Source organism: Colletotrichum phormii (genome assembly GCF_030913505.1).
Source record: "Colletotrichum phormii strain CBS 102054 chromosome Unknown BDP81scaffold_7, whole genome shotgun sequence".
Classification (NCBI taxonomy): Eukaryota; Fungi; Ascomycota; class Sordariomycetes; order Glomerellales; family Glomerellaceae; genus Colletotrichum; species Colletotrichum phormii.
In genome coordinates, this window is record NW_026851449.1 from 183,534 (window position 1) to 198,345 (window position 14,812).

The following is a 14,812-nucleotide window of genomic DNA, read 5'->3' on the forward strand; positions in this document are numbered from 1 at the left end:
TGACTTGAGCTTGGAGAGTGATGCGAGCTTTAGACGTCCTGACTAAGCCAGAGCTGGATGAGTAACATCAACTTGAAGCCTTCCGCCTGGCTACTGGCTACTTATGTAGGTAAGGCTGTGTACAGGCAGCTTTTTGATCTTAGACTTCGGTATTCTCCATAGATGGCAGCTGTCTCCGTCGAAGCCTAACATTCAGGCCCTTCTGGGAAACGAACCAGCTGGGAAAGTGGTCAATCATCCATCAAATAGATGTTTTATGGTGAGTTGCTTACTAGCATTTTTCTTCCAAAAGTGCCTCGGGGTCAGTTAGCTCTAGATCGAAGTGCAAGAAAAGGGTAGGGATAAGCTATTAGATCATATTGTCAGCAGTGAACATGACTAAAAGCGTTGGAGGGCCAGACCTTGGCCATCTCCATCCAACTTATATCTAACGTCCGAAAGTTAGTAAAGGAGTTGACCTGGCTGCTCGCCAATTCACTTACTCCGGCCAAGACACACCCGAGCTCCGGATCCGAATGCGAAGAAGAAACGGTCTGTATAGGATTTCATTAGTAATTACTTGCAGATGGAAACTCTACTGATTAGTAAAACTTACGCATGTCTCCATTATCCTCTTTGAGCCATCTCTCGGGGCGGAACGAATAGACGTCTTGGCCATATACCTCCTTGCTACGGTGAACGACCCAAGGATTGACTCCAACGACAGACTAAACGCCCTCTAGTCAGCAACGGCACGGGAGCTTCAAAATTAAGACTGAAACTGTCATCAAGGATCAAATGAAGGAAGTACTAACACCAGCGGGCATGTGGTAGCCGCCAATATCATAGCCACCTTGGGGCACTACACGAGGTAGAGTCATGCCGACGGCAGGGTGGACTCTCAAGGCTTCGTACATTGTCGCTTGCAAGTAAGGCATGTTCTCGGACTCGACAACAGTGATCGGATCACTGAGCTTTCCTTGTCTCCAATGCTCGTCGATTTCTTCAATGACTTGGCGCTTCGCTTTAGGATTCTTCAAAAGATGATAGATGATTGACCGAATCGAGATTGCGGTGGTGTCGCTTCCAGCGAAGATGTTCGAGTTTGCCATGGAAACTAAGTCGGAGTAGTCAAAGTGCTCGGGTTTCTCTTTGTGAACGGCAAGCAACTTGGTGAGAATGTCTTGGTGATCGGATCCTCGGTCTTGCCTAGCAGCGACTTCGCGTGCAGCAAACTTGCGCAGACTTCCATGGCGAGATGAGATGCCGAGCCACGTTCCAATGACGGGAGACAAGTAGTCAAAAAGCCAGTATAGCCATGGAACTTGTCCAATCCAAGCGGCAGATCTTAGCGCAGTTTCGATTTGCTTGAAGGAGCCATCGTCAGACTCGACATCCATGAAGCCGAATCGTTTTGAGAAGGTAACTTCTCCAATCACGTCTGCAAAGACTATCTTCAGGAAACCAGGCTTAAAGAAAGGTTTTAGGAAGAGAACGCACCAAAAGCGTAGAGTTGAACCCAATTGCCTAAATCCACCGTTCTTCCAAGCATACCGCCAAGTTTCTCGAGTAACACCTGGATGGCGCTGTCCACGTATGGCTCGAGCTCTCTCAACGATGTCATCGCATATGGCCGACTGATTAGACGACGCTGAGCCGAGTGGACCCGATCATCGCGTTCAGGGAATATGTCAAACTTGCGCCTTCCTTGCCAAACGCTGTAAAAGTCGGACTTGCGGAACTTAGACCCCGCGCCTAAACGCACCTTAGTCAATTTTAACCTTTACTTCCACAAGGACGATTTCGAGCTCTTACCGTAGATTGTCTTTATAGATGTGAGATCTGAGATACTCCTACCACAGGAAACCCCAAATTTTAGCCCTAGGTGTGAAAACTCAGACGGTCTATTGCATGTGATACTTACACTTCGTTTGGCGCAATGCGTACAATCTTGCCATGAACCTCATGTAGACGCATCATCACAACGTGAAGATCGCCATTGTATGAGTGATACGCAAGCCATACTCTAGAAAGACTGGCCAGATAGGGCCCCGGGACTTTGGCAAATGGTGAGAGGACACGCTGGTAGAGAAACCATGAGAGTAACAGGACTACCGGTGCTATTTGGAGGGCCACCAGTAGATACCCTGACTGTTTCTGATAGTTTAAGATGCTCATGGTGTGAAATTGTACTACGAAACGACCGAGATCAATACCATTGATGATAGGCAGATGAACTGGTATATAAGTGTTATATCAAATGGCTCGGGCCTCTCCTGTACTTGCCGATTTAAAGCCGATGCACATGAGTGGCTACAGGCAGGTTAAAGGTTGGATGTCGCACATCTTTCTCGGGTTATTCGGCGGCTCCCCACGGGACATTCATGCTCTACGAGGGCGATCGCGGTGACATCGTGCGGGGTAAAGCGTGTTGCACCGGAGAGGCGGAAGAGATGGAACCACTAGCAAAACAAAGGGGTTGTCCGAGAACATCGCGGCATATGGGCACGGGAAGCTGGACATCAGCTCCACTCCAGTCTTCTTCCGTGCCGGGCCCAACCTCTTCCATAATTGCAAGCAAATAGAACATCGACAAAGTAATTATCCCATCGACTGCGGCATGACGTCGGTACATTAATATGCGGAGTAGTAGCCAATTGGATCAAGTCGGGCCCCTTTTTCCACCCAATGACCGTAATTGATAGTCGGTAACTCCAGTACCTATAGATTTTGCGTGTGGAATCGGTACCAGCAATCTTCGCTAGTACATTTGGCCACATCACATTCTAAACAACCCCTCCTTGAGTACTTCCGCTTTGTACGCTGCGTGTGGCTATTCCCACTTATGGGCCCTAGGGCAGTCCTATCCTTAATTTGCGAGATCTGACTGCAAGCTACGCAGGGCGAGGAGACCTTTCTGCTCCCGCGTTTATGTAATTGCCACGGGACCGCCTCGTTCCGACGGTCTGTTGCCCTCCGTGGCCGTGCCCGCTGACGAACAGCAGCCAATGTTCCGAACCTCTGAATTAGGTGGGTAGACAGCTGTCTACGCCATTCAAGTTGGGTCTTAACCCGGGGCCAGTCCGGATTACCCCATTGTTGGAGAAGGAAAGTGTTGATAATAATCACTTCGAGGAGGAAGTTCCAGGCCAAGGCCTGCCAACTACCCCTTCTCACGGGCCTGTTAAAGTTGTAATAGGACCGCATTTGATCACTCGTATCGACACCGTTCATTCGGTGGTAGTACTCATCTACTGCTAGAGGTATCCTGAGATCTTTCCGGACGTCCGGACCAAAGACTTCCCGGGCCGCCTTCTTCGCGGCAGTGTTGCCGGCAGGCCGGCGGCGGTTGCGGACCACTTCGGAGGTCTCGTCGAAGACCGTGGTGAGGAAGAGAACGAGGGCATTATCCTTCCAAGTGAACTGGTTGACCTAGGAGTTATCCAAACAAATGGATAAGTATGAAGTCAATAGCAAGAGATATTTTTGACCGCTTACTTGTCCGTCAGCCGTGGAGATTGCATGGAGCTGCCCCCAGGGGATTCCCCTATCTTCCGTCTCCTTCTCAGCCACAAGAGTCTTATTAATACCACCGTCTTTACGGCAAGTGCCTGTGGCACCAATCTTTTGGTCCCGCAGGGCCCGGAAGAGCTTCACGGAGGCGAACAAATTATCCAGAAATACATGGTAAGTAGCCAATGGAAGGAGGGCAAGCAGCGAGGTGACCACCAGCTGTGTCGGCGTAAGTCCCGTCTTCCGGGCCGCTTGGTCACCTGCTGCGGGCCGGGCTTGTGGCACAAGTCCGTAAGGCCCGTCGCCGTGGACGTGCCAGAGCCACCGGAGGCAGTACCCCTTTTGTGCCAACACCCACACCTTAAAACCCTGCGGGATCGGCTTCGTCGGGATCGTTGTGGTCTCCATAGACCGGCCCGTGAACCGGACCATGGCCTCGTCGACGGTGAGGTCCGAGCCGGGCTGGAGGAAGCGGTCGCCGGTCTCTTGGATGTGGGCGGACCACTCATTGACTTGTTTGTACACCTTCGGCATCCGAGACTCTCGGGGATCACGGCCACGGCCGCCACGGGTTGGCCGGGTTGGTGCTGTCATTAGAGCTGCGTCGAAGATCTGAACCCGGCGGAAGAGGAGCTGGAAGCGGTCTCTCGTCATGAGTCGAGTAAAAGGATGGATAGGATCTTCTTGATCCTGCTGAACTGACCAATATCTTGCGACTTCTGCTTCAGGGTGTATTCCCATATAAATCAGAATGCCTAAGAAGAGGTAGAGTTCGTCTGAAGTCGTTGGCTTCCACAGAAGACTGCGAGAACGTCTTTGTGGCGGCGCGAGCCTCGCGGAGGACGGCCCCGCGTTAGTCTACTTAACCCACCGGCCCACGAGCTCGGCCGGCACGAATTCGAAGAAGAGGTCTACCGGCTGCCTGGGCAGCTCGAGCACCTCGGCGGGCCGGTGCGGCACCTCGAGGGGTACGAACTGCCCCGGCAGGCCGGGCTCGAGCTCGGGAGGCTCACAGGGCCGAACGGTGGCATTATCACATCGTTACGGCGTACAGTCGGTCGTACAGGCAGCAGTAATATCATCGGGTAGTAATACAAAGATACACGACTTCGCCGAGCCCGTAGATGAGGCAGAATCGTCAGAATCCATGAAAGAAATGGTGGCAATGTTGGTTTGTATGGATATACCGTAGTGGAAATCATAGGGGTAATTGGTATGAATAGATGTACCAGATGTTGTGAGGGGAAAAAACGGGCCTCTTTTGTGGAGTCTATGTACCGACGTCATGCCGCAGTCGATGGGATAGTTACACAGACGAAGGAAGTAGCAGCTAGGATCTTCCAGGCCTGGCTCAAGACTGTGCCAGGTCAGCATACAGTCGTATACTCAGACGGCTCCAAAGCTCCTGACGGGGCTACAGGGTTCGGCTTTGTTATCTACCGCAACAATAAACGTATAGCCCAGGGCTGCGGCCGTCTCGGCTTAGCAGAAGTGTTTGATGGTGAGGCGGAGGGGGCGAGGGCTGGGCTCCGACGGGCCCTTCAGACCTCCCAAGGCCAGCCTATACACATCTGCATCGACAATACCAGCGTTATTCAGGGGATTCGCGGTAAGGTCCCAGACTCCTCACAAGCGGCCTTCCTTGAGATCCAGGAGGTAGCTAGGATACACGATATACAAACCCATTGGTCTCCTGGGCACCAAGGTATTAAAGGAAACGAAGAAGCAGACAGCCTAGCTAAGGAGGGCACAACTCTACCAGTCCTTAGGGGCCAACTAGCTACTCTATCAGGTATCAAGTGGCTTGCTAAAGAGCGGCCAAGACGCCAATATAGACGATGGTGGAAACAAGAGGCAACTCCCCGCTATACCCAACTAGGGCTCAAGGCTACCCTTGCTTGCCCTCCTGAACTTGGCCTCCCTAGGGCTGCCCTTCATCACCTCCTCGCGGCACGGTCAGGCCACGGGGACTTTAAACAATATCACCAACGCTTTAACCACACAGAAGCACTACTCACCTGCTCCTGTGGATGGGTTAAGGAGGCAGACCATCTAGTCTACTGCCGAAAGACCCTACTGAGGAGGCAACAGTGGCCCACCCTCTACCCCTACAGCCGCCAGGAGCCCGTAGGACCTATAGGGTCCCTCGATCGCTACTTCAAGGGGCTAATCACTGACTCTGAAGGCTTCCAGGCCTTCCTCTGCGTGACAGACTTCTTCCAGAAGATCTCCCCGCGGTACTAGGAGATAGGTCATAACCTATCCTCCAAACGACAAACTACCTCTATTAAGAAACCAGATGGTTATAACGGAACTAGGGCACCAGTGGGAACTAGGGATGGATAGAACACATAGTAGCTCACGAGCAAGATTTGGAGGACGTCAGGATACGGCGTGTACTATATAGTATACAGCTAGAGCCTGCGACCCTTCACGCCACATACCCTCCGGGAGGTCTGCCGCAAGGGCGGCTGCGCCCTTGCCGCCATGGCGTTAGATAGATCAACAACAACAACAACATCTTGTTCGGCTTGGCCCTTGCAGTCGCCAGAGCTACCTTTGCGATCAAAGAGAGCCATCTTGCCGTCAAATACCGCGTTGACTGGGATCAAGGAGGCAGTTGGGAACGAGGTGCTTCCGGTCGCTGTGGGCCATTTCGTGTTGACGGACGGGTGTGGGCACGATACGCCTCCAGAGGCTTGCCATTTTATGGTGCTTGTTGAAGTCGTTCGCGTCGAGGTAGTTTTGGTAGACTGAGCGGATGCAAGGCCAATGGCCAGCACTAACCCGGCAATAGTGGTTGAAAGCATGCTGATTGATCCTGTCCTAATATGAGAATTGAAGCCTGAGAATAGTTCAAGTCTGTGATGATGGCGAACCTCAGCTTCACTTTATACTCATCGGCTCATTAGAGTCCTACAGCAAGGAAGCTATGAAGCGCGACTATGCTGAGTGGCCATGAGTTGGAAGCTGGTGGCAATGTCTTGCGTCTTTCGATGGATTCTAGTCGTGGTAAATCCATCATGAGTTTATCCGCCAAGACCCGCAGACGCCCTATAAATCTAAGAGCTCAAATCCTCCTTTCTGCTGCATCGATGGCTGCCAAGACTCTATGCAGCATCTAGCTGAACTCCCATCTCCTGACGGCCTAGCTTGTTCCACCAATCCCACCCAGATTAGAAAGCTGGGGAAAACCCAACGCAGCGCTGAAGCAATGTTTTGCATGTTATGTCCATGTAGGCAAAAGGCTTATTTGATCGCTTCAATGGAAGATTGGAACATTGCGGATGGGTTCAATTCCATGTCACTAGAGGGCCGATTGAGCTCCTGCTTGTCTAAGTGTCTTTACAGAGCCATGCCCTACTTAACTGATCTTGTATGCTGCTTGTGTCATACCTGTTTTATGCTATTGTTACATCGTTCATCTGAAGGCTGCATCAGACCACGCATTCCAATGCTCAAAATTGAGGAAATTCCAGACAACATTCGGGTCCACCAAGTTTGCATCGAAGTCCCCAGGAATCATGGCGTCTCCAAGCTCGGTATCCCCAGGATGAAGGCCCATACCATCCGACATGAAAGCTGGGGAAGTCTGCATTAGTTGGCTAACATCTTCATTCATCCTAAGGGTAGGCTCAGCTTCCGTAGTCACACTCGTCTGACGCTGCTGTACGGAATGAGTCTTTGCCGCGACGTTGAGCAATTCTTTAACGATATCGGCGCATCGTCTGGCTACTGCGAGCATCTTCATTGCTTTAAAGATGTCGAGGCTCAGCTCGATGTTTTCCATAACCTCTTCGGCAGGGAATGGGCAGATGTTTGAGATGAGGACATGGAGGAGGACCATGCAGGCGTCTAGTAGGTACATGCAGTTGTACCACCTACTTCTGATTAGCTGTCTTCAGATTTGAGGTCCAATAGAAGCGAAGGTGGTACCATGTCCTGAAGTAAGGTCGATGTAGGTAGCTCGTGTGCATAAACTTGATGGTATCGGTGGCAGCTTTGACGCATGATGTAACGTGCCGCGAAACCGTGTTACGGTCCGCTTCTTGTGTCTTTGATATGATGAACTGTCGATGGAGGAGAATCCTGGCGTTCAGAAACCCTGTCCACGCGCATTAGTATCGTGATCTGGCATGGCGAGATAGCGAAGCATACGTAGCTTGAGGACAGTCTTTTGCTTCATGGCAAATTCACTATCTTCCAGCGATGATGTATCAAAACGGAGCTGTCTTGGTAACCCAGACTTCCAGTCATCCAACTCTCGATCCAGGTTGAGTGCAGTCTGTGATAGCCTCTGGAAGGATGTATGACTGCTGTGTAGACCCAAGTTGTCCGTCATCCACATGAGAATCTTGGCCAGGTCAACCATAGGGTTGATGAGACAGTACGCCGAATTGGGGAAATGCTTCACTACAGTTTGAGTTACATGTAACTAATCTTCTGAGAAGAGTCTGAACTCACAGATGTCTTTGGGAACGGTATTGAGTAGGAGCTTGGAGCACGTAGTCCTGATTGGCGCCCAGCAGAAAAGCACATTTCGCTAAATGGTCAGCATCCAGACTCAAGTAACCAAGCAAGGTGCGCAACTTACATCTCGTGTGAGTAGAGCGACCTAGATACGTTAGCACTAAGCACAGAGCGTCTTTATGGTCACCTACCACCAAAGCAAGCTTTCTGGGCTTGTCTCAGAACGGGTATTAGTCGGGACACCCATGGCCGACGCAGTTCTTATCGCCATGCCGCTATACATGTAGCAGCTGTGAGGTTTCAACGCATTTTGACCGAATACCGACTACAGTTTAGAAGTCAGTCCACTGGCTCCGAAGACCTCCACATTGAATATATTGCCCGGAACTGACCATGAGAAATAGTGTCTGCGCAGTTTCAAGCGAACTCGACTCGCAAATGTCTTCAAGGTGAAGCCTCGACCTTTCGAATAATCTTCTTGCCAGACGAATAGGTGGGTAGAGTGCCTCTTCATCGCTGGTTTGTCCAGTACGATCCAAGAACTCTTTGGTGTGGTTTTCCATGAGTAAGGACGTTTCTCCGGCGGTTATGGCCCCGATAGCAATGACAACATTGTAAAGTGCCAGGAACCTTGCCTCACGACGCATTTGCGAAGAGATCATGATATCTGGCCTTGGAAGCCTCGACCATATTTCTTCCTCGCATCTCTTGAGGAAGGTCATATGTTCGAGGATTGGGTGGATGTTGTGCAGGTTTTGGAAGTACAGTCGAACACATTCCCGCTCGACCTCCGTCGCGAACGCGGCATCCACCGCGCTGAGAAAGACGTCGGCAACAACTCCTTGCTGGTACGACTCCCTTCTGCCGCCATTGCTCTGCGGACTTGCCTTTGCGAACTGGTTCTGGCCGAGGATGCGAGAGTCCGGGGGCGTCGAGTAATCCGAACTGTGCAGGAGATTTACAATGGAGCTTTGCTTCCGATGCGTGCCGACTTCCGGTTGTTTCTGTGTGTTCGCCCGAGAGCGAAGCCGGGCGAGGAAGTAAAAGGTTCCCGTTGGTCCGTAAAACTCGGCACCCTCGGTGTGCTCGTTGACCTGACCAAGGCCGTCTACTTCTTGTTCCGAAGATGTTGATGAGCCTCTGTCCATGCGGCTAGGCTCCTGTGGGTTCAGCTGAATTGGGTTCTCGTGCTTGATTGGTTCATCTAGGCTAACTGGCGACGGATGAAGATGCTCAGGCAATGACGGCTGTGGCTGGGGTATCAGCTGAGGTTGAGGCTGCAAACGTTGTTGCAGGCGGCCGGTGGGATCGTATGAGGATGACCTCTTACTCGGTCTGTGGGATGAGTTAGCCCCAATCAGGACTCATTCTGGTCTTATTACAAACGAGTCTTCCGGTCCTTCTTTGTATGAGCACGAGAATTCGTGTCCTTTGGGGGACCATTTGTCAGTCATCAACAGTTTCATCCTAAGGAAAACGACACACTCACGAACACAGTTGGAGCATGGCGAACTACCATCACACTGAAGGAGATTTGGTCAACATGTCTGTTCGTTGAAGACATCATTAGAGCTGTACCGACCTTTACTTTACGAGCTCGACATGTACCACAAGCTATCGGCGCCCGAGGCCTTCGCTTCCTCTTGAGATTGTTACCAGAGTTCGGGTTGTCCGAGGATCCAACGGCTGTAGTGGGGATTTCCGTCTCCATTTTGATAAGAGCACGAAAGCGCAGAGGTTTTGGGACTTTTGGTGAACGTTGAAAGAGGAAACTACAAAAAAGAAACGCGAACCATGAGCGGGGCTTCGGGGCTATGAAGCTACAGCTCACTAGTACTGCGGGCGGGGCGGAACGATCATCTGGGACAGGCCATGCAGGGGGTTGGCCTTTGAGGGGTGTTTGTGAGACAAGGAAGCTTCGGCCAAAGTTTCTGAGTAGTGAGAGGATCGCAGTGCGTCATGAACGTCGATGTTGCTCGGACGCTACCCCAGAAAATTGGACGAATTGGAATGGCTCGTTCGGAGCCAACGTTTCCAGCGAATAGGAGGTCGTCCGTCGGAAACCGTTGCACTTCGGGATGAAGCCTCCCAGGCATCTCCCATCGGCGTTCATCCGCAATAAAGACGACCATATTGTCGTCTTCCCCCGTTTCTTCAGCAGACATAGTTCTGTCTTTTTTAACAAACAGTCTGGTTGGCGGCAATGATGCTTGATATTGCCCAGCCATCGCGCCCTGAGGGCGCCTACAAGGTTGACTTCTCATCTTGTAATTTGAAACCAGACAATGTTCAAGTGGGAGATGTTTCAGTCGAGGTACCTGTTCTCATTGCAGGTGGTGGTCCGACTGGTCTGTTCACAGCTTACATGTTGTCTAAACATGGTGGTAAGTGATAACACGTAGGCCTGTGCAGCTGTGGGCTCTCTTAATTTGATGGGGTAGAACGCTAACAGCTCACAGTGAAATCGCTTCTCATTGAGAAGTATCCTGAAAGGCTGGCTGCTCCCAAAGCCCATGCGTTGAGCCCCAGAACCCTTGAGATATGTAGACAGTATGGACTAGATACGAGAGCGATACGCAAGTTAGGGTCGCCTCGTGATGATGCCTACTGGGTCAATTTCTTGACCAATCTCACTGGTGAGAAGATTGGGGTTCTACCGTACGAGCGGATGGATCCTGGTGTCCTAGAGAGTACACCTGAGGTATGAAAGCAATTGAATGCTCCATATCGTCTATCGTCATCTTCGAGGTCAATCACTAACAGGCCTCTTATATGAAGATGATCCACAACATTCCGCAGCCAGATTTTGAGAAGTTCATCGCACAACATCTAGAAAATGACCTGAATGTCGAGATTCGCAAGGGTGTTGGTTTCGTGTCGTGTGAGCAGGTGAGATCATCAAGATTCAAAGGTTCCAGGAGCCCCAAGCGCGAGATGATACTAAATGCTCTGCAGCGAGGTGACAAGGTAACCACCGTTGTGGAAGAGCGCGCCACGAAACGTCGTTGGACAATCAACTCGAGGCACGTTATTGGCTGCGATGGAGCAAAGAGCCAAGTTCGTCGATTTCTTGGGATTGAGACTGAAGGAGAAGATGGATGTGAGTTTTCGCTCGCTGTTCTCCTCAATCAGTTGGGCTTACAAAGAGGACTAAGACGAGACCATGATGACGATACACTTCAATGCGAATCTCCGGCCAATCGTAAAGAATGGCGTTGGCATGCTGCATTGGATAGCCGATCCTGCTTGCTCTGGTTTCATCATCGCATATGATCTTGATGGAAACCAAGTTTTGATTAGCAACTTCGATGTGAGTCTGAGCACTTTCGTGATTCCAATGGCGGCTTTGCTTGCTGACAATGTCTGAACCAGTCGAAGAGACACCCTGTAGAATCATGGACAGAAAAACTCGCACATGCCACAGTGTCAGCTGCGATAGGACAAGATATACCGATCCAGATTATGAGTTTCAGACCGTGGGTTTTGAGCCGCAAGGTGGCGAAGGAGTATCGTCGTGGGAACGTGTTCTTGTACGTGGCATCCTCAAATTTCCCTGTATATCAACAATGCATTAACACTAACTATGATCGGCACAGAGTTGGCGATGCTGCACATTCGTTTCCTCCGACTGGTGGCTTGGGCCTCAACTCTGGGCTAGCAGACGCGCACAATCTTGCTTACAAGGTCGCCGCAGTGAACCAGGGTTGGGCAAACCCACGTATTCTTGACACTTATGAGACTGATAGACGACCCATTGCCGTCATTGCGGCGGCTCAGAGTGTCAAAAATGGAAAGTCAATCTTTTCATTCCTCAAGGCTATCGGAACAGCGGATGTAGAAGACCTTGACGAGGCCCGAAAACGGATGTATGAAGCCATCCAAGACCCGGCCAAGCAGGACTTGATAGCCGAAAAGGTCGAGGGACAACGTGAACACTTTGACAATGTAAGCCCGTCGAAATCCACAAGTTCCTCTGTGCAGTCGCTCACAAGGTTCATCACAGCTTGAAATTCACATTGGTTATGTGTACGGCGACAAGAAGACACCTGCGAACGCATCGGATTTCACACCCAAGTTCCAGGTTGGAGGCAGATTACCACATGCCTGGATCAAATTTACCAAACCAAATGATACATACGAGATTCTTCAGCAACCTATCGACACATCCTATGTTAAGGAACTATCGAGCGAGCGAATCGAGGCTCAACGATTCTCCACACTTGACCTGGCGAATGCAGGTACCTTTGCCCTTATTGCGCCATGCCGCGCAACCTGGAACCAACGATTTGAGCATTGCAAAGAAATCCTCGGAACGGGGCTGGCTTCTCGTCTCCAACTTTGGGGCGCCGATAGCGATTTCAGCTTTTCTTACCACAGTCACCGAAGATTGTTCGAAGCCCAAGGTGGATTCTCCCAGGGCAGGGCGGTCTTAGTAAGACCGGATCAGCATATTTTGGGCTGTTTGGGACCAGATGCCTCTGCTGGAGACATTATCAGTCTCATTGGAAGCCACCTCGACATAGAGCATTAGAAGAACATATGATGAAGGTCTTCGTACAATTCCTGATTAGATCGAATAAAATCTACGCGCAACGAAAATGCTGCGACGGCTGCTGGAGATCGCTCCCTCTACCGCATGCTTGAGTTATGGAGCTACAATCAATATTTTTTTATTTGAGATGACTTGAAGATCATCACTGTTGGACTAGTTCCTTTAGTACGCCTAAGTGTACTGCCCTGGGTATCCAACAAATATAATACTCGCCGAGCATAAGAAGCAAGCTAGCTTGTATTCTTGCGCTGCGACATTCGCGATATTCCAACAATTATTCGTACATGCTGACTAAAAAGACGTCGAGTTAGATACGATTCGCGGTTGACCAGCGGACAGCTGGTGCCGTTAGGTAACTTTCGACTTCAACGACTGGCAGATCTCCAAGCGTCGATGAGCTCGCCTGTGAATCAAAGGAGCGTCTGTTTGAGCTGTGAGATTATGTTGGTCAGCGTGAGTCTCACCAAGTATGCTGGGCATGATCCGTTGCACAAGACCTACTTGGGTGCCATAATCCTTAGAGTTAATTTGTTTGATTCAAGATTGAGTTGATAGGTTGAAAATGGGAGTTTTGGTTGCTTTCGATCTTGGGGTGCTTGCGTTGACCATGTCCGACATCTGTTAAGTGTGGAATCTGGATGGTTTATATAATGATTATGAGAACTGGAGCCAAGGGAGTCTATGAGAAGTTAGGAAGTGAGGACTGCCTTGCGACGTCACAAGCGGAAGTCCGACATCATCCACGTCATCTCAAGCTTTTAAGAAGAAGTAATCATGAATATCGCTTCCCCCACTGGAGTTTTTGCCTGGTCTTGGATATTCGCTGGCTGAAGATCAAGTCACCGAACGTCGCTCCGCCTCGTCGCTCTTCCAACCAAAGATGCTCACCTCAAGCCAGGCTTTGTCGTGAGAATGGTTCAATATGGCTTGAGCCACTGAGAATGACGCTGGGTGAGCTATTGTCGGGCGGTAGTGGTGGGAAGTTCATAAGGATCATGTTCACACGGTAATACGGCGCAGTCCAATCACACACATCACAATCAGCCTGATCGTCAGACCACAGACTATTTAGGACCTTTTTTGCATCACTCTATCGATCACTGCACACTTATGCTGCTCAATTCAATGGTAATTTTGCCATTTTTATATTCAAATGAAGTCTACGAGAAAGCGGTCGGAATTCCCCAGCGACTGGGCAACAAGGCGGAATTCGCTGGAAAATTCGAAAATGCTGTTGGATGATGATGTCCACATTCTTCTATTGCTGCTTCGCTTGTGATGCACCACTTAAATCTTTCATGGTGAACTTTTGACATCATCTTGTCAGCAGACAGAACTTAACAGGGAAGCCAATTGTATCTCTGCTGATTATTTCCCATTCAGGGCAACCAGGACTGGGAAAAGCCGAGTTCGAAGAGGGTTCCGGCGACTAGAGCACTTCACAACAATTTCAAGTTTATCTATGTTTGACCATAGGGTGCTGTATCTACCTCCTCTCTTTGTAGGATGCAGACCGAGAGCGATACGCTTGCTGCCGTGTCTGCCTCACCGGCCTCCCTAGACCCACATCGGACCGCCTCCGGTATTCTTCGGCCCCGGTGACTCCACATCTTCTCCGCCTTTCAAATTAGTCATCCCTGAAAACTTTGCAGGCGCTTCTATTCGAAGTGTCCCTGCCTCGCCTCTTAGACCGGCAACGAAAATTAAACTACAACACGGACAATAGCTTAGCACGTAACATCTTGCACGAGAATAACTTCAAAATCGGCCATGGACCCAAAGGCTTCTACCTCGGCACCTGCCGCACCGGCGCTACCCCCAAACGTCACAATCTTCTCACCATCCAAGCCCAGCACAGCAAAAGCCATTCTCAACGGCAGCATCTTTACACGACTCACAGCCAACGCCCAGACCGAGCCCTCAAAGCTCGAAGCCGCTCTCAGAGATATCGCTCGTCCCGAAGTCAACGACACCTTCTGCTTCAGCCACCGCAACGTCGTCTTGATCTTTGACGGCGACAAGGACGGCGAGGATGCTACGGACCAGCACCACGAGCACTTCCGCCTCGTCTGCTTGGCGCTGAAGGACGCCGACATCAGCCTCGATGTCGCCGGCTGCATTTTCGATGCCCCTGAGGTCTTGCAGGCTGGCTTCCAGTTGGACATGCTCAACTCGGGCTCCGTTCTGGTTATCGACTTGATGGGCGGGGATGATGACGATGATGATTCGGATGAGGACGATGAGGCAGCCGCTGAGAGGTTGCTCATGAGTGGAGACTCGGGTGCCACGATGTCCTGA

General features: G+C 50.7%; 5 protein-coding genes across 5 annotated transcripts; 2 read left to right on the forward strand and 3 right to left on the reverse strand.

Annotated features, from left to right (window-relative positions):
- Window positions 1–474: 474 nt before the first annotated feature.
- On the reverse strand, window positions 475–2,157 carry BDP81DRAFT_315981 (cytochrome P450; the record flags this gene model as incomplete). Its single annotated transcript, XM_060584126.1, has 6 exons — window positions 475–533; window positions 596–707; window positions 795–1,420; window positions 1,480–1,734; window positions 1,795–1,832; window positions 1,904–2,157. The coding sequence occupies 6 exons, from the start codon at window positions 2,155–2,157 to the stop codon at window positions 475–477; spliced, it is 1,344 nt and encodes a 447-aa protein (XP_060446658.1).
- Window positions 2,158–6,775: 4,618 nt separating this feature from the next.
- On the reverse strand, window positions 6,776–9,571 carry BDP81DRAFT_423998 (fungal-specific transcription factor domain-containing protein). Its single transcript, XM_060590114.1, has 10 exons — window positions 9,545–9,571; window positions 9,452–9,485; window positions 9,349–9,391; window positions 8,355–9,297; window positions 8,154–8,287; window positions 8,087–8,107; window positions 7,957–8,035; window positions 7,651–7,900; window positions 7,429–7,597; window positions 6,776–7,373 (listed from the first exon to the last, which is right to left on the reverse strand). Exons 4-10 carry the CDS (start codon window positions 9,108–9,110, stop codon window positions 6,914–6,916), a joined length of 1,869 nt encoding a protein of 622 aa, XP_060446659.1. The 5' UTR covers window positions 9,111–9,297; window positions 9,349–9,391; window positions 9,452–9,485; window positions 9,545–9,571; the 3' UTR covers window positions 6,776–6,913.
- Window positions 9,219–9,732, reverse strand: BDP81DRAFT_201016 (uncharacterized protein). Its single transcript, XM_060582542.1, has 3 exons — window positions 9,545–9,732; window positions 9,452–9,485; window positions 9,219–9,391 (listed from the first exon to the last, which is right to left on the reverse strand). The coding sequence occupies exons 1-3, from the start codon at window positions 9,671–9,673 to the stop codon at window positions 9,327–9,329; spliced, it is 228 nt and encodes a 75-aa protein (XP_060446660.1). The 5' UTR covers window positions 9,674–9,732; the 3' UTR covers window positions 9,219–9,326.
- A 525-nt stretch (window positions 9,733–10,257) lies between these two features.
- Window positions 10,258–12,570, forward strand: BDP81DRAFT_345744 (FAD binding domain-containing protein). Its single transcript, XM_060586100.1, has 8 exons — window positions 10,258–10,346; window positions 10,422–10,663; window positions 10,741–10,851; window positions 10,918–11,062; window positions 11,118–11,272; window positions 11,335–11,492; window positions 11,559–11,907; window positions 11,966–12,570. Exons 1-8 carry the CDS (start codon window positions 10,328–10,330, stop codon window positions 12,491–12,493), a joined length of 1,707 nt encoding a protein of 568 aa, XP_060446661.1. The 5' UTR covers window positions 10,258–10,327; the 3' UTR covers window positions 12,494–12,570.
- A 1,714-nt stretch (window positions 12,571–14,284) lies between these two features.
- On the forward strand, window positions 14,285–14,812 carry BDP81DRAFT_448160 (uncharacterized protein; the record flags this gene model as incomplete). The annotated part of the gene is made up of 1 exon (XM_060592260.1): window positions 14,285–14,812. The coding sequence occupies one exon, from the start codon at window positions 14,285–14,287 to the stop codon at window positions 14,810–14,812; it is 528 nt and encodes a 175-aa protein (XP_060446662.1).

Bases quoted from the DNA above. Each gene is read 5' to 3' on its own strand.
- BDP81DRAFT_423998 (XM_060590114.1), bottom strand. From the start codon at position 9,110: ATGGACAGAGGCTCATCAACATCTTCGGAACAAGAAGTAGACGGCCTT. The intron at 8,036-8,086 runs GTAAGTTGCGCA...CTGACCATTTAG, and splicing joins TCGCTCTACTCACACGAGAT to CGAAATGTGCTTTTCTGCTG. The intron at 7,374-7,428 runs GTACCACCTTCG...AATCAGAAGTAG, and splicing joins CGACCTTACTTCAGGACATG to GTGGTACAACTGCATGTACC.
- BDP81DRAFT_201016 (XM_060582542.1), bottom strand. From the start codon at position 9,673: ATGGAGACGGAAATCCCCACTACAGCCGTTGGATCCTCGGACAACCCG. The intron at 9,486-9,544 runs GTCGGTACAGCT...AATCTCCTTCAG, and splicing joins GTCGAGCTCGTAAAGTAAAG to TGTGATGGTAGTTCGCCATG. The intron at 9,392-9,451 runs GTGAGTGTGTCG...GGTCCCCCAAAG, and splicing joins GCCATGCTCCAACTGTGTTC to GACACGAATTCTCGTGCTCA.
- BDP81DRAFT_345744 (XM_060586100.1), top strand. The intron at 11,063-11,117 runs GTGAGTTTTCGC...AAGAGGACTAAG, and splicing joins GACTGAAGGAGAAGATGGAT to ACGAGACCATGATGACGATA. The intron at 11,493-11,558 runs GTACGTGGCATC...TGATCGGCACAG, and splicing joins CGTCGTGGGAACGTGTTCTT to AGTTGGCGATGCTGCACATT.